This window comes from Protopterus annectens, chromosome 3.part0 (genome assembly GCF_019279795.1).
Source record: "Protopterus annectens isolate FY-2018-M chromosome 3.part0, PAN1.0, whole genome shotgun sequence".
In the NCBI taxonomy this organism is placed as follows: Eukaryota; Metazoa; Chordata; order Ceratodontiformes; family Protopteridae; genus Protopterus; species Protopterus annectens.
In genome coordinates this window covers 1,955,514,095-1,955,540,262 of record NC_056731.1, presented here as the reverse complement: position 1 = coordinate 1,955,540,262, position 26,168 = coordinate 1,955,514,095, and the positions used below count along the sequence as shown (strand labels likewise).

The 26,168-nt window shown below is 42.2% G+C and overlaps 1 protein-coding gene across 2 annotated transcripts in view; it reads right to left on the bottom strand.

Moving 5' to 3' along the window:
* Window positions 1–26,168, bottom strand: part of KLHL18 (kelch like family member 18) — a 698,878-nt gene that overhangs the window by 184,974 nt on the left and 487,736 nt on the right. For both annotated transcript variants that reach the window (XM_044066030.1, XM_044066031.1), the window contains exon 6: window positions 5,633–5,769. In XM_044066030.1, coding sequence (XP_043921965.1) covers window positions 5,633–5,769 — 137 coding nt within the window. The remainder of the gene's footprint in view (window positions 1–5,632; window positions 5,770–26,168) is intronic.

Genomic DNA, 26,168 nt, shown 5'->3' with positions numbered 1-26,168 from the left:
GAGGATCTGGAAGAAGCTAATGAAGAAGATTGAGAGTGCCTACAGGTTTGAAGTATTTTCACTGGAACTGTGGGAGACATGGATCTGATAAATCTCCCAGGCGACTGAATCAGACTGCAAATCTGGGGACTTCTGGAGCAGAAGAGCTAGAGAGTGCCCAGATCTGATCTATTAGAATTTGACAAAGTAGATGGAGGAACCGGAGATTTGGTAGACTGCAGTTCCAAAGAAGGCTCACTCGGAGCAGTCAAGTCTAGCAAATTAGAAACAGCAGGCATTTGCAGATCCAGCTCTTTAGGAATCTTAGCAGGAGGCTCCAAAGATGCCCTAGACTCCTTGTGGCAGAATTTCTTAGCGTCAGAGCCCCATGAGTCTTTAGAGGGGGGATGAGCCCCTGTAGAAGATACAAGATTGGGAATAAGGCCCTTCAGAATCAGCTTGTTTTTCCTTTAATGGCTATGGCATTAAGCCCTTTGCAGATATTACAAAGGGAATCCAAGTGGGCTGCTCCTAAACAATAAACACACTTATGTGCGCCAGAGTGTGGAATTTTTCTGTCACATTTGGTGCATCTTTTGAACTCCATTGGTTTTTCTATGTATAAATAAAACAAACTACTTAAAAAAAAAAAAGGGAAAGTTTTTTTTTTTTTTTTTTTTTTTTTTGAAAGAAGGCCCAAAGCCCGAAGGGAAAGGAAAGAAGAGCCCTAACAACCTCACACACACTAAACAGGAAAAGAGGAAGGGAGGAAAATATATACAACTTATTCAAGATGATATAAAGATTAAGTTTTAAATAAGTCACTTACCTGCTCAGAACACTGGAAATAGTGTCTGTATGCACTGGTGGCAAACAAGATCTGAGGAGGTTGAGCTAAGGGCAGAAGATTATGGGTAAGGGAGGAGCTCGAGCCTGCAAGCTGAAATTTGTACAAGGTGTCCAAGTCAGATCAGAGGATTGGATCCCTAACCCATTAGCGAAGCAGAATGAGAAGGACAACATCAGATACTGCCACTAAGCAACTGTTTCTTTTAATAATTCCAGTGTGCAAAAATGCTTGGTCCAATGACTTAGGCAAAAGAAAGTAGAAAGGGTTGCTGCTCAACTTAGGGAGCCTACAACAAGAAAAATAACCAGAAATCCTGCAGAGATAAATATTTCAGAAATTTTATGAAAATATGTATACAGCAGAGAAATGGGGAAAATCAAGAAAAAGCACAAATGAAGACTTAAACATGCCAAGGCTAGAAGTAGAAGTGGCTCAACAAGTAACAGTTAAGATAGGAAGAGAAGAGATAAAATAGTGATATATGACCAATCAGGACGTCTCCAGGAACAGATGGTATTGTGGTGGAAGTTTGGAAGCTAGATAAAGGTCTGGAAGGTTTTACTTAATATTTTAAAAGACGGGAATACACCTACATCCTGGGGAAAAAAGTTGTGGTGGCTGTAATGCCTAAAGGCAGCTATGACCCATCAGATCCAGCTTCATATAAACACATTTCAATTTATACCATGACTTTAAGTGTTTATGTCTATAATGGATAAAAGAATGGCAAAGGTGTTACCAAAACTGATGCATGTGAATCAATGTGGTTTTGTGGAGGGGATGCCATCGCTTGACAGCATCACTAGAAGAATGATCCAGAGGCAAGCAAATGTAAGAAGGTACCACTGCTATTGGTGGGTCTTAATGCAGAGAAAGCACTTCAGAGAGTAAGCTGCAATTACATTGAGTAAGGCAATGGAAGCACTTGCATTCCCCGATACAAAAATGGTTAGAGGATATAGGAGGGATCAAAGGCAAAAAATTAAAAATGGAAAGGTTCCTCTCTGGTAAGTTGTGTTTTAACAGAGGAACTAGACAGTCATCTTTTATTTTTGTTATTTGTGTTATATTTAGAACCACTGTCAAAGAAAATAGACTCAGAAATTCAAGGATATTACTTATTTTTTTATTTGACATTTGTTTACTGGGGTGGTCTGGGTCTACACAACCTGTTTTCAGCAGAGGCCTATGGAGAAGAAAAGCTCTGCATACAGTACAATACAAATACAGTGCAATACACACACAGTATAATCCAATACAATGCAAGTTACACATTAGAAATACTATACAAAATAAGTTGAAAGAACAAACTATGTTACAAGATGTTATCATTTATATTACACATCCAGACAATAGAGTTAAAATATTACAGACAATAATAGTCACTCTCACCACACATGATGTAGAATAGTGTCCAAAAATAGTACGTCGGTAGTGCAATGTGTGACATGGACTGTTATAGTACATGAAAAACAGAATGTTAGTTTCAGTTAGGAAAATAGCCAGAAAGTAAGTGATGCAGAAAGATAGTGAGAATTAAGAAGAACAGAAGCAATACAGCCTGAGCAGTAGCTTAAGGATGTGGTAGAGAAACAGAGAAGGAGTTAGAAGAGCTTTAGGATCTTGTAGACTGTGAGGGAATGAAATGTGATGGAAGAGTAGGATGAAGCTAGTGTGCAAGAAGAGGAAGAGCTGAGCAGGCAGCATTATGCAGGAGTACAGCCATGTATTTTTGAGATGATTTTTTTTAAAGAGGCTTTGAAATGGGTTGGGCCAGATACAGACCTGGTAGCTACAGGAAGTGGAATCCAAAGTATAGAGACAGAGATAGAATTGGTATGGTAAATCAAGAAAAGTTGGCTTTATTTGCAAACTGTATCATTTTGTAGTTGAAACCAGAAAAGGCCACTGCATTGCTGTAGAACATTCTAAGACCGTTCCAAATGTTTTGGCTCTATAAAATTAAAATAAAACAAAGGCTATAACTGTAAACTATGTACTCACTCACTCATATTCATGGGGTCATGACAAAATGCAGTACTTAGGAGTATGGGTCAAAAAAATCTGCTATGGCAACTAAGGATATGTCAGAAAAGACTAAACAAAAGATAAAACAAAAACTGAGAAACTGGAAGCTCTTGCCTATAGATGTCAGAAGTCTTTTTAGTTTTATACACAGGTCAGGTATACTTTCATCGACCAGAGAAGGTGTAGGTAGTAAAAAAACAGTTGTAGGATCTTATCTGAAGGAAGAAGGCAAGAATCAAGTGGAACAAACTGACCCTTCCAATAGAACAAGGTGGTTTAGGATTAGCTGACTTGAAGGGATATTTTTGAAATACATATTTAAGGCTCTTAAACATAAGCAGAAAGCTAAAGTGAAAAGGGATAATGATTAAGCAGGAAGGAAATTTTAATAAATAAGGAGAGAATAGGATTTTGTATGCAGATCCTTAAGGAGAACAGTCATACAGAATATTATATTCATAAAACAGCAGAAAGTATGCCAAGAACTAAGCCAACACAGTAATGGAGAAAGAAGCTTCTTCTGATAGGGACGACTGCAATTAGGGGTACACAAAATAGGCAAGAGGGGCCTGGAATTTACTGGAGGAAGCTGTCAAAGGAACAAGTACACAGGGAAAAATAAGAGAATGGGAAAAGGCAAAGAAGATATTTATAGTACAGGCGACAGACTGCTCTTCCCCATCAGGGACCAAGAGTATACGCAAAGAGAAAGGGATAGGGGAATTCTACATGAAAGACCTGTACTGGTTGAGGTTTTAGCTGAATCTAGCACATAAGCTGCTGTTAGATACGGGATAATTAGTAGAGCACACAAAACTATAGGAATCAGAGGAGGTCAGAAAAGATTGGGAAGACAGATAAGCAATTCACAAAGGAACAATGGAAGGGCATACGTACTGCTTCCAAGTTTGAAATATAGTATTTTTACTTATAAGTGTTTGCATAGGTACCTTTTTCCCTCCGGTAGATGGTAAATGTTAGAGGTGCAATGGGGAAAAAAAGAGGAACCGGGGAGCATGTTTTCAGAGTGCAATGAGTTTGCAGACTTTAAAAATTCCCCTACAGACTACTCTGTTAGGAACACTGGGTGAACAAATGAGGGTAACTAAGGATTTTTTTTTTTTGTGTGGGATACAGGATCTGAATTGCCTAGACAAAGTAAAGTCTTGCTAAGTTTAATTCTGGTGGCTGTCAGACAATAACTAGAAAATCAAAATCTAAACCAGCTGTACTTGAAGTAGGGAATATTTTAACAGAAATCGAAGAAAAGGAAGTGGGATCTTTAGAAAAGGGTAGGAGCAAACATAGAAGAAATGGAAATTGTGGGAATACATGCAGAAAAATATCTTGGAGAAGGAATGAGGTTTAAGAAAAGGCAGGACCTGAACAATTTACGTAATGCTGGACTGATTACATTGTATAGAAAAATAAATGTAAACGTAACAAACCTTATTAAAGTTTGCCTATGTTGCATATAATTATTCAAATAGTTTTCATGACTCAGTCTACACATGACCCCTGAGGATTTCAGGTCCACATCTGCCAATTCTTCTTCATCAGAGTCACATTAATGGGTAGACTCCTGGGTGAAATAGTCCATCTTACTCTTGTTATGAGAAGTTCCTGGAACAGTGGCCTACCAAGGCTCAGCTGTCTGGATCTCAAAATTCAAGAGATCCTCTGGAAACCTGACTAGGACTGAAGTGACAGACGCAGAAGGCCTAAGCCAAGGAAAGCTGTAAAAAGTCTTTCTGTTTGACTTTGGGCCTGGTCTGGAGTGCGGTGTCTGTTGTTGGCCCAGGCTGCAGGTGGAAACAGCCTATACCTAGTCTACTGAGGATTCCTCTTGGATATGGGGGATTCAGCCCTCCCATCAGTAGGTCTGGAATGGGAGTCTTAAGCTGGAGTCTGCATAGCAATCCCAGACCCATCAGACAACCCATCAGCCCTTGCGGATGTCAGGGAGGGCGACAACATAGTGGATTAAGAGAGTCTCAGACTCCCTCCCCCTTCAAGAAACACAAGCCTGGGTGGACTATACAACAACAAAAACCTGTCATCTTGTACCCTGTCTCCAGGAACTTTTTTTTCCAAGGAAAGCCTGATTCAGCATGACCGGCGGACACTGTAGCACAAGTGGGCACACAATTATCTAAGGAATTTTCATTCAGTTTTGTCCTACGCTTACTGGTTCACAAATTAAAATAAGCGCATGGAGGACAGTGAGGCAGGTTGTGCTCTGGACTCTGGCAAAACATAATACAGAAGTTCCTATGAGGGATTTATCTTACCCACAACATCCAACAGCTATTCTAGTAATACAGAAAGAGTTCCCCAATGAGGTGCTTTTCTATGACTTCAGACAGCAAGATGTACATTATGAAGTTTGTTTTGTCTCAGAAAACAAGAAAAAAAAAATGAATACAGAGCCAGACGATGATTACAACCTGACATGCTGACGAAGGATGGTGTTTGCCAGACCTACAGGAGGGGAATAAGTCTCTGGCACTTGGGACAGCCTAGGACTTCCACAGCAGGAAATACCAATGAGTTATTACTACAACAGTGAAATGTGATGAACGTCTTAAGTTATGAAAACTCAAACCAGTAAATTCAACCTAACCAGAACTCCAGGTTCACAACTGTAGATTTGACAGACTAGACAGCACAGCCTCAAAAGAAATCACCATTTCTCATTATGTAAAACTTTCAGTAATGGAAACTCATCCTTTCTCCTACATACTCAAAGATCATTGAAAGTGGAAAGCCATATACCTGCTGAGTTGAGACCTCCGACGGCATAAATAAGTCCAGCAATCGAAGTGCAGCATCGAGGTCGGGTCTTGTATGCTGGGAGGTGTGGTCGGCGCTCTGGCATTAAATGATAGTCTTTTGCTTCATCGACCAGATCCCTTTATTTAAAGCAAATAATTTTACTGTGAGTTTACAGACAGTTAATAACCTTACACATTTAAAGGCCTTGTAATGTACTGAGCCACAACACAATCAAAATATCACATCTATATCAACTTACTTCAAGCTGATCAGCCAGATTACTGTACTTATTAACCAAAGCTGTAAACAAGTTGAATGTGCTAGTCCACTAGTTAAAACAGTTTCAGCCCAATATGCAATTACCTGCATACCAATAAATGTGAAAATCAGAAATCACAGCATGTCCAAGAAATAAGAAAAAAGTTCAAGGTTTGGAACTATGCCAATTCATCTAGTAAAAAATATGGCATCTATAACTGAATTAACTCCCTTCAAAATGCATAAATAAGTGCTGGCTAAATCGCTTCAAACTGCGGAGACAAGTATATGCCAATAAGTCAGATGCGTACGTGACTGGATAACAAAAATATATAACATGCAAAAGAAGGTTCACACTTTCAGTGATACTGCCCTATAATTTTAATACAGAAACTATATAAAAAGTACATGGAAACGGACAAAGTAGTTTTTTCTTTTTGTTTTGCAAATCCACTAAGTCATTAATAGTGGAAAGCATGACTGGCTGCATTATGTCAAAAGAAATACCACATCTGGTATATATGTAAAACCAAATGACCTCAGTCACTTCTGCACTGATTATGTTTGTTCATGTTTGTCCACAGTTTCTGGATAACTACAGCCTGAGAATGCCCATTCACTGGAAGGTTGGGGGGGGGGGGGGTACTCCAACTGCAACACAAAGATACAGATTACAGGTCTGTAAAGCCAAAATGCTGCATGACAAAACAATGTACAGCAATGCTGTGCGTAGTTCAAAGTTTATCTACTGTCAGAATACACATTAGGTTACTAGTAAATAAGACTACATTAGTATACATAACTCTAAAATGCATATCCACACTAAATTAAAAACAATAAGTGTATAGTTAACTGGCACAGCAGGATTATACACTACTGATTAACACAAAGGGGTAGCTGTGGTATTTACACTAACTACAATTTTAACAAGTGACCTGCTACAGTTTATGAAGAGCCACCTTTAGAAACTTTGTCTTGCATAACTCTGTGCAGTGAAGACCTTTTCTACTTTCTCACTCTGTTTGTGCACATGGAACTTATAAAAAAGCCAGTGACTGCTCTGGATTAAAAGAACACATGCAATCATCAATTTTTTGCACTAATCATACAACTAGGGCAATGGCACAGCAGTTTAGTAAAGAATTTTAAGGCTCTGAGTTGCTTATAAACTACATCCTGTACCCCACGAATTACTCCCTCAGCCTCTACTTGCCTACTGTGGAACTCTGATTAAGCCATTTAGCCAGTGCTTCTAGGTCACCTCTAAAAGCAGGCTTATGCCTACGGGTTTACCCAGTTAAAGAAAAATGAGCAGTAAATATGACAGCAGCTCCAGCTGGCAGTGAATGTCCTGCTTCTAAAGTAAGCACAGTGTGAAGATATAGCACAATCAATTAACTGATCAACACCTTGGTAACACGAAATTGTTTCTAAGTGTCCCAAAATGCCAGCTTTGAGTTTTAAAACCATATGGAGTTATTTCCTCTTAAGCCTTACGTGAAGCAAATTTCAGATCATTGAATGCAACACAAAGACAAGACTTATTTTTGTATTTCAGAGCTTCAAGTTGCACTGTGTACCTTTTGCAGATACTGTTACCTGATGTACAACAGAGCCTTGGAGAAGTTTATGTGGCAGTAGCAGATGCATCACTAAAGCTTGCCATGAAGCTCAAGCTGGCAAACGTATCAAAATGACAGTAAGCCAGTTCAAGTTTATTGGCTAGCTAAGAGGACAGACTGATAAAACACCACTAATCCAAACAATAAATTAGGTAGGAGAATATTTGCTTTTTTATCAAAAAATCTATAATGTAAAAAAAAAATGTTTGGTTCTCTATAATAACAAGGTCCTGGTTATTTATTTATTTATTTATTTATTTATTTTTAAGTTCACTGCCAGCAATAATGTTCAGATTAAATCTAAGCATATTGTCAGCAAATACCACACAGCAAGCAATAGCTAAAACCATCAACGATAGCAACTACTGCTGACTTGGATGGATTTGAGCCAGATCCTACCCTCTTTGCCTCCTCTTACAACCACCAGCACAGCAAATTCCAACAGCACCACCAGCACAGGGAGGGCCTGCCCCTGGAATTTCTGTTTCTAAATGAAAATCTGTCTGAAAATTCTTCCCCCCTGCCTCTCTCAGGAGTGATACAAGAGAACTGAAAAAGAAAAGGAGAGTTCTGATTGCCCGGACCAGATTGCAGCACTAGCACCCCACTCCTTTCGAAGCCCGACTGTGGCACCAACACACCCACACCAGACCCCCCACCCCCCCTCCTCTCTCAGGGAGGACAATTTGCATCCGCAATTAAGAACCCTAAATCTTGCAGCCTGGCTTATTCCTTGAATTCTGCACCAGCAACCCTAAGACAGAAGGCAGTTAAGATAATTTGGCATTATGGATAAGGTGTAGGACTTCAGCTCAGATGACTGTAGGTTCAAGTCCTGCCATGCACCATGTCTTACTATTGCCAAGAAGGAATTCTAGCCTTGACGGCCAGCTCTAGAGTGTGTTAAAGCTTAAAATGTTTCATCTGTCCTTGCTAATCTGTGACAAGACCAGCAAATAGAACTACATCACCATGGTAGTAGACCAAACCACTGCTTCTACACTTCCTTTACAAACTTTCATAAAAAAGCAGTACTAAGCATTGATCTACTCAGGAGATTTATTCCCATCCCAGAAGACAACTTTTTTATGTCTTAATGTTTATCTAACATACAATTCTGAGGAGACTGACCGACTTTACCTTGATGGACCTAAGAAATTATTTGTGATTGAAATGTCAAGAACTTTAGAGAAGTACATAAAATGTCCTCAGACAGTGAGTATACTGTGTAATACTTAAGTGAATACTCAAAGGAAGCTTGGAGAGGTGTCTAAATGCCATTGACAGGCCCAAGCACGAGCAAGGTGCAAGACAGAAGGCAGTTAAGATAATTTGGCATTATGGATAAGGTGTAGGACTTCAGCTCAGATGACTGTAGGTTCAAGTCCTACCATCGTCACCCAAAAACAATGCAACAGTTTATGCCCCAGTGCCCTAATGGACAAGACACTGGCCTCCTAAACCAGGGATTGTGAAGTCCCATCACGAGAGATATGGATCTAACATGGCTATACTGGTAATGGCCTTTGTGGTCAGTTGAACCTATACACACAAACATTAAAATATAACCTCTGGCGCAAGAAAAAAAATTGCTGGATACATTTGTGAAGCTTGGCTATGCTTTTAAGGGCCCTTGTGGTTGTTTGCCAAGTATAGGTCTATGAAACGATCAAGGTATTTTTTTCCAGGATTTTTCAGAAAGGGGTTAATATCAGCAAACTGGAGCTGATCACAATCCATTCATTTATAATTTTTCTGATCAGGAGCCAGCCTGCTGACATACTGGCAAGGTAAACAAATGCCAAAGATAAACCAACCAAGCAGATGAAGGCGGTCTTAAACCAAACGATAAATCCAATAAGAAAAAACAGATAAGACAGCCAAACATGGCTTAAAATCATCAATTTATTAAAAGATAAAGGTAAGCACTTTCGTACAGGTACACTGCACTTCATCAGACCAAAAAATAAAACCACAACCAAACCATTTAAATAGGATATTCAAATAAATCAATAACTGAATAATAATTAAAAGCCTTAATGGTTTAAGGAGCGAGCCTTCAAGACAGGCTTTAAAAGCACACATCCATTCAAAGCTGGTGCTCTATGTGCTAGAAGTCTAACTATCCATTTAGTTTCAGCCAATTCCAATTTATTTTCCAAAATAGTTTTGTTTTTTGTCTTGCAGTTAATTGCCATGGATAAGAGAGGGGGAGATTTGCAAAATAAGTTAGAATTGGCTTAAACTAAATGGATAGTTGGACTTCTAGCACATAAAGCACCAGGTTTGAATGGATGTGTGGCTTTGAAGCCCGTCTTGAAGGCTAGCTCCTTAAACCATTGTTTTATTGAATGTCCTATTTAAATGGTTTGGTTGTAGTTTTATTTTATGGTCTGATGAAGTGCAGTGTACTGTACAAAAGCACTTACCCTTTATCTTTTTAATAAACTGATGATTTTAAGCCACGTTTGGCTGCCTTATCTGTTTTTTCTTATTGTTTTTTCATACTGGCAGGGTATTCCAAATGTGCTACTGATGACCAGAAATCATGTGCTGGTCAAGGGAAAGGAAAGTACATTTGCGTAAGATCTTACTACAACAGTAGATGTCCTTCTCTTCACTTTTGCAATATTCACTATGATATGGATCCCCCTGCCAAGGGTGGCCAGACATCTGGCTAGTATACCAAAGCCTTTAGGTTGCTTTAAGTTACACCATACATTACACATAAGCTCCTTGTGCAGTGTAAGGTACATAAAGGTGATGTCCGGATGTACCATCCTCAGAACTGAGAGCCCCAGTAGGAATATCAATCCAAGAAGAAAAGAGGTAATCAGTACATCCAGAAGGGAAAAGGACCAGGGCAAGGAGAGAGGGATTGAATACTGAAACAGTGAAGAGAAGGACATCTACCATTATAGTAAAACACAACTGCACTATGTCCTTCCATTTCACTGTTGCAGTTTTCATTACAATAGGAAGATTGCCAAAGCTCAGAAAGAAGACAAGGAGTAGGAAGGACCAGCAGAGCTCTCTAGGAACACAGAAAAAACAGATCCAGCTCTAGAAATTCCATCTAACTTGCAGTGCTTGGTAAATGTATGCACAGAAGTCTGGATAACTACTTCAAAAAATAGAGTTAGTATCCAACCTGTGACAATAAGAGGTGCTGCCATCCATGCCAGGGAGAAGTATGGCAGTGGATATAAGACTTGTACCAGCACAGCTAGCTGGAATTTTATAAATTATATGTCAATAGTATAGCAAACTGATCTGTTCAGGTGCTTGTGGTGAAAATGTATTTGTGAGCTTTGCTTGTGTTAACGGTCAACAGTGCACCCTGCTGAAGTGAAGAGAAATGGACATGTGTTATGGTATCGGAATTAAATGGACATGTTTTAATAGAGGAAAAGTATAGTTTTGTACCTACCATAAATGTAGATGTTCGAAGATCCACATTGCTGCAGTCCTTACATATGGGTAGTCCGCTGTCCTCGGTCGGCCCGAATACCAAAGTATTAGGCTGACGTCGGTCAAGGCGCTTAAAACTGACATCAGGACGTCAGGGTACAAAAGCGCATGACCGACGTCATTTCCTCAGTCTTTTCTTGCCCCAGATGTCAGAAGGCCCTAACAAGAAAGGCCAAAGCCAAAAACCAGCAAAACCTAACCAACCACCCGTGCACTAACCATATTTACACTATGTACAACGCAAACCACACCACCTTCAACAGAGGGGAAGGAGGGAGGGTAAATTGGACTGCAGCAATGTGGATCTTCGAACATCTACATTTATGGTAGGTACAAAACTGTACTATGTTCTTCATCTCACATTGCTGCAGTCCTTACATATGGGTAGAATCCCAAAGCAGAGGTAAGGGAGGATGGCAAAACTATAAGGAATTAGGAGCTGCCAACATGCCTTGCAAAATTGCAGTTGCAAATCCAGCCCTAGATTTAGAGTAAAGTGGAAGGTGGTAATGCTTAGAGAAAGTATGCACTGAACTCCAAGTAGCTGCTTCCAAAATATCTTTAGTAGCCACCCCGTTAAAAAGGCTGTAGAAGTGGCAGTAGCCCTAGTGGAATGAGGCCTAATCCCAGCTGGAATCTCCTTACCATGATGGGAATAACAGAAAGCAATACAAAACCCAATCCACTTAGAAATAGTTTGTTTTGAAACAGGTTTGCCCTGAGAACCCAAAGCAAAAGAAACAAACAACTGCTGAGACTGCCTGAACCCTTTAGTTCTGCTCAAATAATATCGCAACTGTCTGTGTATATCCAAAGTGTGCAAAATCCTTTCCCCTTTATTTTGGGGGTTTGCATAAAAAGTAGGCAAATGAATAGTTTGGTTTAAAGCCACACTAGAAACCACTTTAGGCATAAAAGAAGGGTTAGTACGCAAAGACACCCTGTCCTTGTGGAAAATTAAGAAAGGCTCAACTGCCATAAGGGCCTGTAATTCAGAAACCCTTCTCAGAGGTAATGGCCAACAAAAAGCAGTCTTCCAAGATAAATATTTCAACTCTGCCGATGCTGCAGGCTCAAAAGGTTGTAGAGTGAGTTTCTCCAACACAAAATTGAGATCCCAAGCAGGAGTAGGAGCTCTACATGGGGGTCTTATATTTTTTGCCCCTCTAAGGAATTGCTTAAACAAAGGCTGAGAAAATAATGGTGGGTCACAGTCATAGTGAGCAGAAATTGCTGCAGCATGAACCTTTATAGAGGAGAAGGACAAACCTTTGTCCAATAACTCAGTAAGGTATTGAAGCGCAACACTTAAATTAGGTTTAGAAACATCAAAATCCTTTGCAGTACTCCAAAATAAAAATCTCCTCCATTTATCTGCGTAAACTTTCCTTGTACTAGGCCTTCTGGCCTCCAAAATAACATTCAAAACTTGTTGTGGAAGCTGAGACCCTCCAGGGTTTAAAACAGAATATGCCAGGCTGTCAGATGTAGAGAATGAAGTTTGACATTGAGTAAATGACTGTTCTCCTGAGACAGCAGGTGAGGAATCAAGGCAAAGGCGATGGAGGCTCCTGTACCAGACTTCGCAGTAATGGGTACCAGTGCTGTCGAGGCCAATCTGGAGCTATTAAAATCATGTTTGGCTTGTCCTGTCTGACCTTCAGCAGTACCTTTGGGAGGAGAGGCAGAGGTGGAAAGGCATACACGTGAAGATTGCTCCAATTGAAAGAGAGCATCCACTTTCCAAGCCGAGGGATGAAACCTTTTGTGCAAAACTTTGGCAGCTGGTAATTTAGTGGAGAAGCGAACAGATCTATGTCTGGAGTTCCCCATAACACTGTCAATCTCTGAAATACATGAGGATCCAATTTCCACTCGTGGGGATCCATAATTTGTCTGCTCAACACATCTGCTAAGGAGTTCTGTGCTCCTGGCAGAAACCTTGCCTGAAGATTTAGCTGTAAACTGAGAGCAGTCTCCCATAAAATCATTGCTTGTCTACATAGAGGATAAGAATGCATTCCCCCTTGCTTGTTGATGTACCACATGACAGTTGTGTTGTCTGTTTGAATCAACACCTGCCCTGGAAGAAGTAAATCCTTGAAAGCTATCAATGCAAATTGGACTGCTAACATCTCCTTCAAGTTGATATGTAGATGTTGAAGTCTGGCAGGCCACGTGTCTTGTATCCATTTTCCATTTAGATGAGCTCCCCAAGCTTTGTCTGAGGCATCTGTCGTTAAAATCTGACTCGCCTCTGGCCGGGTCACAGAGAGTCCCTTGTTTAGGTGACATTCCTGAGCCCACCACAAAAATTCCTTTTGAATGCAAGGTATTATTTGAATGACAGTGTCCAAATCTTGGCAGTGCTGTGTCCATACATTCTTGAGATACCATTGTAGCTTCCACATATGCAGTTTGGCATTGGGAAGTACCAGAATACAAGATGCCATGAACCCCAAGGCTTGAAGGACTGTCCTTGCAGTCAGCCTGGACTGATGAGACAACTGATGGAAGTAAAGAGAAAGATTCTTTTGTTTGTCCGGGGTCAAAAAGGCCATCTGGGATGCTGTATTCAGTCTCACACCCAGAAAGCACATGTCCTGAGAGGGTACTAGACTGGACTTTATTTCGTTCACAGAATACCCCAGGCATCTTAACACTGCCATCACATACTGTAAATGATGAAGAAGTTAGTCCTTTCCTTGGGCCAGTATCAGGCAATCGTCCAAATAAGGATAGATCTGTATTCCTCTTAGCCTGAAGAAAGCTACCACTGGAGCCAGAACCTTCGTGAACACTCTGGGCAGTAGATAAGCCAAAGGGCAATGCAGAGAACTGATAATGTGAAGTCCCAGCCAAACGCAGATACTTCCTGCAACTGGGCCTGATAGGAACATGAAGGTAAGCCTCCTTGAGATCCAGGGTCACCATCCAGTGATCTTTGCCCAGCAGAGGTAAAAGCTGTTGTAACGTTAACATTTTGAACTTGGGAATGTCCAGATATGTGTTGAGGATGGATAAATCCAAAATTGGTCTCCACGTGTTTCCTTTCTTTGGTACTAGAAACAGGCGAGAATAAAATCCTAGGCCCACTTCTGGCAGAGGAACCGGTTGTATGGCCCCTATTTGAAGTAGTAGAGAAATTTGTTTGCGAGCCTCTAGTCTTTGCTGAGGAGGAACGTCCGGCATGCCTTTGAAAGGAGGCAAGGTATGGAAATAAAACTTGTAACCCTGGTGTATGATATCCAATACCCATTTGTCTTGGGTAACCAACATCCAATTTTCCTTGAAGAGTGCTAACCTTCCTCCCAAAGGTGCTGCCAGGCAAGAAGGATCTGGCAGCTGAAAAATAGGTCATTGGGCCTGTTTACGAAAGGACTGGCCCCTGCCCTCACCCGAAGATTGTGCAGGGGAACTCCCAGTTCTAGGCCTGAAAGAACTCTGAGCTCTGCCCCTACCACGTCTAGATCTACCTCTAGACTGAGAATCATAAGAAGGATCGTCCACCCCTTAGCAGGCCAATTCCTACTAAACTTGGAGGCTGAACTTGCAAAAAATCTTTAACAGTCTGCATAGACTTAGCCTTGTCTTCCACTTTCTTCAAGACTGACTCCACAGGTGAACCAAACAACACATCAGACTGCAAAGGAGCATCCAAAATCCTTGTCTTAACATGGTCAGATAAATTCTGATCCTTCAACCAGGCGTGCCTGCGAAGAACTGAGCCAGTGGCAGCCACCCTAGACGAGGCCTGCACAGCATCAAAACCACACTGTAATGAATGCTTACCCACCTGTTCAGACATATGCACCAAATCTTGCAATTCTTTACACTCAATGCCTTCTGCCAGAGCATCCACCTTAGATTTCAATTGAGAAAGAAGAAAGTTTTGATATTTCAACATATGAAACTGGCAATTCAAAGCCCTCATAGCTAAAGTACAAGATGTATAGACCTTCTTTCCCCATCTATCCAAAGCTCTGGCTTCTTTATCTAGAGGAACCGGATTTTTTACAATAGAGGCCTTGACACCCTTAGGTCCCTGACTAATAGTTTCTGGGTCCGCCCTAGGACTCTTAAAAAGATATTTGTGAGCCTCAGGCACCCTGTAATATCTATCCGGCTTAACAGGAGCAGGCGGCAGAGAATCAGGATTAAGGGAAGCCTCTGCAAACACATCTTCCACAACATCCAGAACAGGGGGTATAGCCAAAGGCCTATGCTGGGGTAACAGCAAAAACTCCCTAAGCCTTTTCCTAGAATCAGAGAAGTCCTGACCTTCCCACTTAAAATGTTCCCTCATAGAATGAAGTGTCTCTGAAAAAGAAAAATCCTCTGGAGGAGAAGCAGAAGGAGTGGAATCATCTGCATCAGAATCAGAATAAGGAGAGTACTCCTGCAAGTCTTCAGCCGAAGACTCTGAAACATCCGAAGCTTGTTCAAAACTTCCCAACTCTGGCTCCACCCTAGGCCTCTTATCAGGAGGGAGCATAGAACCTCTAATCAGAGTAATCAAATCTTCTGCCATTTTAAACATGTGCTTCTTAGGCACAGACCCTGCTGAACTAGGAGTGACCCCAACAGGAGCTAAAACTGGCCTGCCTCTGGGAGAAGCCTTGGAAACAGAAGGAGAAGGCCTAACCACCCTAGGAAGGGAGGGGAGTACAGTAACTTGAGAAGCCCCTTCAGCCTGACCTGTCTCCTGAGAGACTACCTCCTGCAAAATCAAAGTCTCCCCCTGAAACTCCAGAGAAGTCTCCGTCGGAACCACCGGTACCACTGAAGCCTCTAAAGAACCGGCGTCCGGAACGGACGACTCATCTTGCCTGGGTTTAACTGCTTTGTCTTTGCGCTTCTTCGCAGAAGTGGGCGCCGGAGAATCTGACGGCATATTATAATTGCACCGCTTCCCAAAGACCAGCCTAGCACAATCTAACCTTCGCTTAATAGTGCGTTTATTGAACCTAGCACAAAGCGACACCCAACAACGTCGTGCTCAGGCCCCAAACAAGGAATACACAAAGAATGATAATCCCTATGCGGTATCTGTTTCCCACAAAATACAGTTATTCACTTTTCTGACATCCAGTAAAACACTGAGGCAAGAAAAACCAAAATAATCTAGCGGGTACTTAGCCAACTTGGATTCGGTCTGAAACTCCGAATTCGAAAAATTTCAGAACGCCGAACGGCACTTGCAACGCTACTTCTGCATCGGACCATGCGGCAAAAAAGACTGAGGACATGACGTCGGTCATGCGCTTTTGTACCCTGACGTCCTGATGTCAGTTTTAAGTGCCTTGACCGACGTCAGCCTAATACTTTGGTATTCGGGCCGACCGAGGACAGCGGACTACCCATATGTAAGGACTGCAGCAATGTGAGATGAAGAACATCTGGCACAGCAAAGGTTAACCAGCTGGCTTATTTTAAGAAAAATAAGGGGAATGTAAATGAGCTGTCAAATCATTAAAAGGCACCCTACAGTACTGAGTAGGACTGGAGATGCTGGGTCTGGGACAGAGCTTTTGTTCATTAGCTCAGTGAAAAGAGGGACTGTCTCCAGCCACTGGCATAAACATTTGGATGTGTATTGCAGCTGTTTATGTTCAATTCCTGTCTCGAACTTTAAAATGAGATATTGTGGGAACCTATAGTCAGGTGACCAGATGAGGTCATTCTGCAAGTCACCTTGGATATTATACTTTACAGGGAGTAATCTCAACATATAGAGTATTTTGTTTGGGTGCCTGACTAGAAAGTCTGCTCACATATTACACCTTGCTTTGCCCAAGTTATTAGAGAACAGTAAATTCTCTTAGATTCAGTCAGGAATACAGTAAAGCTTAGTTTAGAGATTGTTTTTCTTTATAAGAGTCTGTCCATCAATATTACTTTCAATATTTTCTGTGATTTGAACTCTGTGGTTTACTGTAAATATATATCAGTATTTTCACGATCTTTATTTCTTATTAAATGTATTTAAAACTTATTGTGGTTGGTCCTTAGTAGTTAACCTTTGAGACTACTTATATTTATTTGGTGACACTGTGTGGGCCCACTCCAGAAGGCCTAGCCATCTTGGTGAACTACTACCATTTGTACTAGTATTATTTGGATACCCTTTGTTAAGGGCCTTAGAGTAGCTGATTGTGAAGTGGCAGTGGTAACTACCTCAAAGTCTGGGAAGAAGGGGCATAGCTAGTAGACCTGTGCTGACCTTTCCAAGGTGTGTGTGTGAAAATTAAATCTCTCAGTGTATGTGTCAGCTACTTGGGACAAGAACACGAAGCACTGGATTTACAGAGAGGGTGTCGCAGGACTTGGCTTGGACAATCAGCTGAAGACCTAACCCTACAGCTGTACCAGTGGGGAGTCTTATTGGGGATCTGGAGGGAGACAGATAGAGACATTCAGACCCCAGGCTGAGTGTGCTCCCTGTGTGCTCTTAAGGGAAATTGTACTTGATGCAGAGAAGTCTGCATCAGAAAATACTGCGAGTGTATCCATTTGTATTCCAAGTGCACATCCCTCTCCGGTGTCTGTGGTGAGGATTTAGGCTCCCTGATTACTGGCTCAGCATGGGGAAGACACGTACTGGTACCCATCACATATTGGTAGCAGTGGTGGGTGTCACACAACCCACTGAAAAAAGCACTAGAAGCAGCAACAGCTCTAGCAGAATGAGCTTTAACACAAGGATGGCTCTTACCATAAAAGGAACAAGAAATAGGTTAAGAAATCCAAGAAGAAAAAGTTTGCTTGGACGCAGTCAATCCTAAGGACCTAGGATGAAAAACCAAAGAGCTGATCAGATTTATGAAGAGTCTTAGTATTATCTGAATAAAGTATGAGTTGTCTATCCAAATCCAATGTGTGGAACACCTTCTCACTGGCAGATTGTGCAGAATGGAAAAAAAAAAAAAGAGGGCAAATGAATAGACTGATTAAGGATCAACATATTCACCACCTTGGGCATAAAAGGAGGATTGGTACGAAGGGGCATCCTGTCCTTATGAAACACCAAAAAAGGAGGACAAGCCATAAGGGCTTGAAGCTCAAACACCTGTCTGGCAGAAGTAAGTACTAACAGAAGAACAGCCTTCCAAGAGCCATGTTGCAATGAAGCTAAAGCTACAGGCTCAAGAAGCAGCCTGGGTTAATTTTTCTAAAACAAAATTAAAACCCCAGGGAGGAGAAACAGGTTTCCTGGGAGGCCTAATACGAAGGACACCTTTAAAGAATAGAAGCTAAAGGAGGGGATAGGTCAGATGAGCAGAATGAGATAAGTGGGCCTTAACAGAAGAATAAGCCAACCCAGCAATGAGCAGTTCACACAGATAAGACAAAACCAAAGGAACATTCAATCCAGGTTAAGAGTAAGACAATAAACAGAAAACCTCTTCAGTTTCGATGAGTAGGGTTTCCAGGCCTCTAAGCACATCCTCAGAAAAAAAAATGTGCCTGTGTAGAATCAAAATCCTATCACTCACAGTGTGAATTGAAGAGTGGACAGATGGGGATGGATGACAGATCCCTTGTCTTGTGTCAGTAGGTCCACCCTGTGAGGTAACATGTGATGACTGCCCTTGGCTAAATGCAGAAGAGGGAACCAATGCTGTCTTGGCCGAAAGGGAGTTACCAACAAGAGCTTGGGAGTGTGTTATACTTTGAACAGGACTTTTGGAATGAGGAGAAGGAGAGGGAAAGCATAAACAAACATCCCCTTTCAAGAGAGAGAGAGGACATCCACCCTCCAAACCAGAGGTCCTGGGACTCTGGCAGATACAAGGAGGAAGTTGTCTGTTCAGAGGACAGGAAAAAAGATCCATTTGAGAAGTATCCCACTGGTGGGAAATGTCCAGAGACACATCCTTATGAAGCATCCATTCATGGAATGGAGTTACAGACCTCCTCAGAGTCTGCCACAATGGTTTGACCTGAAGGAATTGTAAACTGCTTGAAGAGTCACTTGATTCTGGATTGCTAGTTCCCACATTAGGAGTGCCAACCAGCAAAGATAAGTGGAGAGATGGGGATGGATGACAGATCCCTTGTCTTGTGTGAGTAGGTCTACCCTGAGGTAATGTGTGATGACTACCCCCCCTCCACTTGACATATCACATCACTGTGGTATTGTTTTAAAACACCTTAAGAGGTCCTCAGGAGAAAAGAGGAGCCAGCAGCAGAACTCTCATCTCCTTGACACTGATGTAGTCTTTCAGTTGATGAGGTGACCAGACTCCTTGCATCTTTAGGAGCTGAAAACTGCTCCCCATCCCACGTCTGAAGCATTTGTGAACAGCTCCTGAGAGGGAAGATGTAGATGAAAAGGGAGCCCTGGACAGAGTCAACTGCTGAATCCACCACTGAAGTTCCCGCTTGAGACATGGAAGAAGAGGACTAACAATTCAAGGGGATGAGAAAGCTGAAGCCAAACTTATTTTAAAAACCACCAAAGTTTTCTCATGTAGAATTTGGGAAAAGGGAGCTCAGAAATAGTGGAAGCTATGAACCCTAGTGCTCTCAGCAATTCTCTTACTGTTAATGAGGTCAGAGAAAGAAGAGACTGTAAAATGGAAATGAGAGTTAGGGCCTTGGGAGGAGGCATGGATGCCAGCATAGAACAGTCTGGATCCTGCACCCCAGAAAGACATGATGCTGAGAAGCAGTCAAATGACTATTTGAAATTTGTAGTGAACCCCAGGCTCTGCAGATGGCAGACTGCAAAATGAAGATCTTACAACAAAGTCTCTGGAGAGGATGCCTGAAAGAGGAGGTCATTTAAGTACGGAAAGACTCTGATCCCCCCCTTAGCCTGCAAAAAACAATCAAAGGAGAGAACAACTTGGTGAATAACCTTTGAGGCAATAGAAATGCCAAAGAGCAAAGCACAGCCAAAGAGCAAAGCACAGCCAAAGAGCAAAGCACAGAAATGAAAATGCCAGGAAGAAACAGAGAAACATAAAACTTCCTGAAAAGGAGGAGATGAATCAGGATATGAAGATAAACATCTTTGAGGTCCACAGACATCAGACAAGACTGAGGAAGCAAAACAGGGTACAAATTCTGATGGGACAACATTCAAAAAGAGGGGGCCCTCCGAAAAGTGTTCAGATGAGAGGGGTCGTCTCCAAGTGCCCTCTTTCCTGGGTATGAAAAACATTTTGGAGTAAAAACTCTTCCCCTTTGGGAAACTGGAACTTCCTGAATAGTTCCCTGACTAAAGAGATTCCAAATCACCCCTGAAAAGAAAGGCAACTGTTCCTGAGGGGGCTGAGGAATGCCCATAAAAGGGGAAAGACTTCTAGACCATGAAATACCCTAGGCAGATAATTCGAAACCCAGGAATCCTGAGTAATCATTAACCAAACAGGAAGAGAAAGGGAAAGATAAAGAGAAAGAGGAATGTGGCTGAGAAGAACAGGATAGTCGGAGAGCACCTGGTTTGTCAGGAAAAGGAGACTTCTGTGGTTCAGAAGTTTGGGTAGCTTTAGCAGGAGGAGCCTGCTTCCCACCCTTCTTACCCTTGGGGATTGAGCGAGACTGCCCACAAAGGCTGGCTTATTGGGATAATTTCTCCGAAATTTAGGTACAGGAGAAACAAAAACTTTAGTTCCTGCAAGGCCTTGCCCTTTTCTTTAAGTGTCTTCAGGATATCAGCAGCAGCTTCAGCAAACAAGTGTTTGCTGTCCAAAGGAGCATCCATCAACTTAGCATTAATATCATGAGACAAAGGTTGAAGCCAGGAATATCTCCTCATTACAGAATCAAAGGAGGCAGACCTAGGAGGAGCATCTGCTGCATCATGACTACACATAATGGAATGACGAGCCACCTGGGACGAAGCCCTCAAGACAGGAAGAGCAGAAATCTTCCCTCAGAGTCTGGGAGATCAGAAATTACTTGACATACCTGGGAAACAGCCAAAATGTACCTAGACATATAGGTCTGATAATTGACCGCCCTAAAAAGCTAAGGTAGCAGAAGTATAAACCTTCTCACCTAGCCTTTCCACAGTTATGCTGTCTTCATCAGAAGGAAGCAATTTAGTAGAAGGCAGCAACTGAGATGACTTGTCAGCAGAAAGGCACCTATATAGAAATTTACAGTCTTCAGGCACCCTATAAAACTTATTGGGTTTCTTGAGGGCAGGGACTGGGAATCAGTAGCCTTAGATGCAGTAGAAAAGGCATCCAACAAAGTAGCAAAAACAGGAGGAACATCAGAAGGTCTAGAAGAGTCCATTTGCAGGAGCTCATAATACCTCTTTCTATACCTCAGAAACCTGGGCACAATCCCATTTACAAAACTCCATCATTCCGGAGACTGCATCTCCAAAATAAATTTCCTCGAAAGGAGCGTCAGGACTAGTAGATTCCTCTTCTTCAGATGCATATTCTAAAGTGGAGGGAATCTGAGATGAATAAGCAAGGGATTCCTCATATGAATCCACCTCCTCCTCAGAGGAATCCTGCTCCCTGGGTCTTTTAAGGGGAGTGGAAGACCAAGGGGGGGGGGGGCTGAAACACAGAACTCATGAGAAGGTTTCAAAGCCATCAAAGCATTAAACAAGCCCAGAGTAAAATTCTGCCATTCACTCTGTGGGTCCTTAGGAGCTGGAGAAACACGTTTAGTTTTTTGATTTTCTCTCAAGGGGACATCTGCCTTATAAAACTTAGGAGGTTCAGAGCCTAAATGGCATTCAATAGTAGTAGTCAGACCTTCCTCCCTGACCAAAATCTGAGAACACCCCTAGGCCCCTCGGAAATAGTCAGCCATGGCTCTCCCTGAATGTCTGAAGCAGATGTCCGGAAGGCCAATAAGGACATGCATGAGGTTGGATTCATGCCAGCCTCCAAGATGGTTACAGCAGAAGAATCCAAAGACAGAGATGGGTGAACCTCTAGGCCTTCATTTGCCTTGGGAGAGATGCCAGGTGGAGGCTGCACAGCAGAAGAATCAGACCAAGACTTCTTGGCCTTCTTCACTGATGGTTGTCCTTCAGAGTGGGAAGTTTCTTCCATCATGTCTTTAGCTAAAAGTTTAAGATGTTGATTCTCCAAATACAAGGCAAAAGAAGAAAGCAGACTACTGAGTGTCTTAGGACAAAGGCCTGTGAAACTGAACAGGGCTTGTGGTTGTGGGAAGCACAGAGACAAAATAAGCACTAATCGTGAGGTCTTCATGTTCTTTATGGGGAATCTCTCCCCCGCACTAGCATTTATCCTTCTTGGATGACAAAACCCCACAAGCACAATACAAAAATAAAAGGATATCAAATAACCCCCAACAGGGCACTTGCTCATCTGAAACAGCTTGGTGAGCCAGCAACAGAATGGGCATTCAGACCAAAGATCAACAGATGGAGTTTGGACTGGTGGCAAAGAAGTTCGGAGGACAGTAAATCCGGACGTCACCTTTATACACTATGCTACATGAGGAGCATACGTGATGTACTGTGTACCTTAAAGCAACCTAAAGGCTTGGTATACTGGGCTGGATGTCAGGCCGCCCTTGGCAGGGGATCCCTATTGTAATGAATACTGCAACAGTGAAATGGAAGGATACCATCAATTGTCTGATTCCATTTCTTCATCAGAGGAGACAAACTTTTGTACTATCCATGCATCCTCTTACTGGGGAATGAAGGGTAATGCTAGGACTACAAAAACACTGCTTACTTCCGCAACATGTGCACTGAGAATGAATTTGACATGTATGAAGTGGTAATGTGCACTCTTCCCCAATTAAGGACAGCTCATCTAATGTAAAAGTCCTCTAGCATTTACTAAAAATATACATACATCTTCCACAGCTACTACAATGGCATCTCCCCTCCCCTCCCTAGAATCCATGAAACAGCATTAAATGGAGAAAGGACTGAAGGTCAGCAGCATGGGTGGAAGCTCTAAAAATGTATTTAAAAAAGATCTTATTAATTAGCTATTTGCATGGTTAAATTGAAACCTCTCTCCAAACTTTGGGAAACAAAGGTGTTGTTACAGTCCTAGAAATGTAGATGTCGAACTGGATAGCATCTGCAGTCATAACAAGTGGAGTTGTCCTGTCGTCAGGCAGCCCTGCAGTCGGCCGGATTCAAAGTCCGTGGGTCCGGCTCCGGGCTGATGTCATACTCCACACCAGCGTCATCTCTGTTGGTCTTCGGGTATAAAAGCATCAGCCGACGCCATTTTCTCCTCAGTGTTTCTTGCCCCAGATGCCAGTAGCCCTCTTGCAGGCTAAAATTTGGATAGATGCCAATGTTTCCAAATAGATAGAGGTAAACACAGCAATAAGCATATATGTACATATATACAAACAAATACACCATAAAGACTCCCCAACAGCTGAAAAGCTATTAGGAGGGTAAACACCCTAGGAGTACCACAGAGGGAAGGAGGGAGGAATTCCTGACTGCAGATGCTATCCAGTTCGGACATCTACATTTATGGTAAGGTATTTCAAAACTGTACTATGTCCTTCATGGATGCATCTGCAGTCATAACAACTAGGGTAGAATACCATAGCCAACTAGGGAGGAGGATAAAAGTAGATTATGAATTGTGTTTTAGGATCCCTTGCGAGGTATTACAGCAGTGGCAAACCCTGCTCGGGATCTACTGGAATATAGAGGCAAATTATAATGCTTGGCAAATGTATGCACGGAGGTCCAAGTAGCCGCCCCTCTCAATAATGTCTTTGGTTGCCACCTCCTCTGCATTAAGAAGGCTGTGGTAGTGGCTGTTGCCCTTGTAGAATGAGGTCTTATGTTCTGTGGAATTGGTTTTCCATGGAAGGGAAGTAACAGTATAAGTATGCAATTTCCTATCCATTTGGAGATTGTCTGTTTGGAAATAGCTTTTCCTTCCCTTCCTGTTGCATAGGTTACAAAAAGTTGGTTAGTCTTTCTGCTATTTTTGTTCTGGTCCAAGTAGTAGCTTAGCTGTCTATGTACATCCAAGGTATGCAGTATTCTTTCCCTCTGTTTTGTGGGTTGGGAAGAAAAGAAGGTAGGTAGGTGGATTGCCTGGTTTAAAGACACTCTGGATACCACCTTGGGCATAAATGTAGGATTAGTCCTCATGGACACTCTATCTTGGTGGAAGATTAGGAAGGGTTGCACTGCCATTAAGACTCCTGGTTCTGAAACCCTCCTTGCTGAAGTAATTGCCAGTAGGAAAGCAGTTTTCCATGACAGGTGTTGTAGGTCTGCTGTTGCTGCTGGTTCAAAGGAGTGAGTGTCAACTTTTTTCTAGCACAAAGTTTAAATCCCAAGCTGGTAATGGTGGTTTCCTTTGGAGGTTTTACATTCTTGATTCCTCTGAGGAACTGCCTGAGCAAAGGGTAGTCGCTAAAAACAAGGTGGATCAAAGCTGTATTCTGCTGAAATAAGCTGATGCATGTATCTTGATGGAGGAGTAGGACAGGCCTGAATGAAGAGTTCTGGCCAGATACTCCAGAATGTTAGAGCATATCTATGTTTGACACATCTTTCCTCTTTCCATTACTCCAAATGACAAACCTTTTCCATTTTTCCAGCATAGTTCCTTCTTGTTGAAGGTCTCGTGTTTCAAGAATAATAATGTCTTTAACTCTTTTGGAAAGTTCTGGATTAAGCTGCTGCTATGTGATATTCCATGCAGTCAGTTGCAGCGCTTTTTTAGGTTTGGATGTATGATGCTGTAGTTGTTCTGAGTTAACATCAAAGGCATCAGGGGTATTGGCCACATATTGTTCGAGACATGCTCTTCAGTAGTGGGGTACCAGTGTTGTCTGTTCCTAGCCAGTTTGGAGCTATCAGGATTATCCTTGGGCGTTCTTCCTTGATTTTTAGTAGTACCTTGTGTATCAAAAGGAAGAGGTGGGAATGCATATGCTGTTAGAGCCTTTCCAGTTGAAGGGAGAGTAGAGTCCACTTTCCATGCTAGTAAGGTGGAATGTCCTTGTGCAGAATTTTTGAGCTGGTGATTGAGAGAGGTGATGCTTTGAATAGGTCTATCTGTGGCATTCCCCATTTCTTGAGATGGTCTTGAAGATGTCCGGGTGCAGCTTCCATTCGTGGGCATCCGAAGTGGTTCTGCTTAAATATGTCTGCTAGGTATTGTCTTTCCCGAGTGCAAATATTGCCTGTAACTGAATGTTTGTAGCTGAGTGCCAGGGTCCACAGCTCCAAGGTCATTCTGCATAGGGGTATGAATGAGTGCCTCCCTGTTTGTTGATGTACCACATGACTGTGGTGTTGTCTGTCCCTTATCATCAACTGGCCCTCTGGAGAAATGGTTTGAACTTTTGGATTGCCAGTTTTACTGCCAGCATTTCTTTTAGATTGATGTGCAGGTGAAGTTGATCCTGTGTCCACAATCCTTGCAACGCATTGTCCAGCATGTGATCCCCCATCCTAGGTCTGAAGGCGTCTGTTGTGATGGTCTGGCTTGGTTGACATCTGCGAAAGGGTAGGCCTGGGTTTGACTGGCATGCACTGAGCCCACCATAGGAACTCCTGTTTTAAGCATGGAGATTAGTGGGATTTCTGTTTTCTAGACTGTGTCTGTGTTGGGACCATAAATTCTAAAATTAGGAGTACCACTCGTGGTTTCCTCATATGTAGTCTGGCAAATGGGGACCAAGATTATGCATGATGCATGAAAGCCCAAGACCTGCAGAACTTTTCTTGCTGTTAACTTGTTCAGTTTTGTTAGTGGCAGAAGTAAAGAGGAAGTTCTTTTGTATTTCTGTAGTCAGGAATGCCATTTGTTGTACTGTGTCCAATTCCATTACCAAGAATGTCCTTGTTTGGGATGGTATCAGCCTTGACTTTATGTAAATTGACTGTGTATCCCAGTCCTTGTAGCAAGTAAATGACCCTTTGTAAATCTGTTGTCAGCTTGCTTTGTTGTCCCATAGCAGGCAGTAGCCGTCCAGGTATGGGTAAATTTGAATTCCCTGTAGTCTGCAATGGGGCGATTACTGATGCCAGGCATTTTGTAGATACTCTGGGCGCAGTAGATAAAGCCAAAGGGCAATGCGGTGAGAATTGATAGTGCTCTGATCCTGCAAGAAATCTGAGGTGTCTTCACTGCAGATTGGTCGTAATGGGGACGTGGCAGGTATGCCTCAGCTGAGATCAGAGTTACAGCCAAGACTCCTTGCCCAGCATGGGAAGAAGTTGCTGTAGAGGT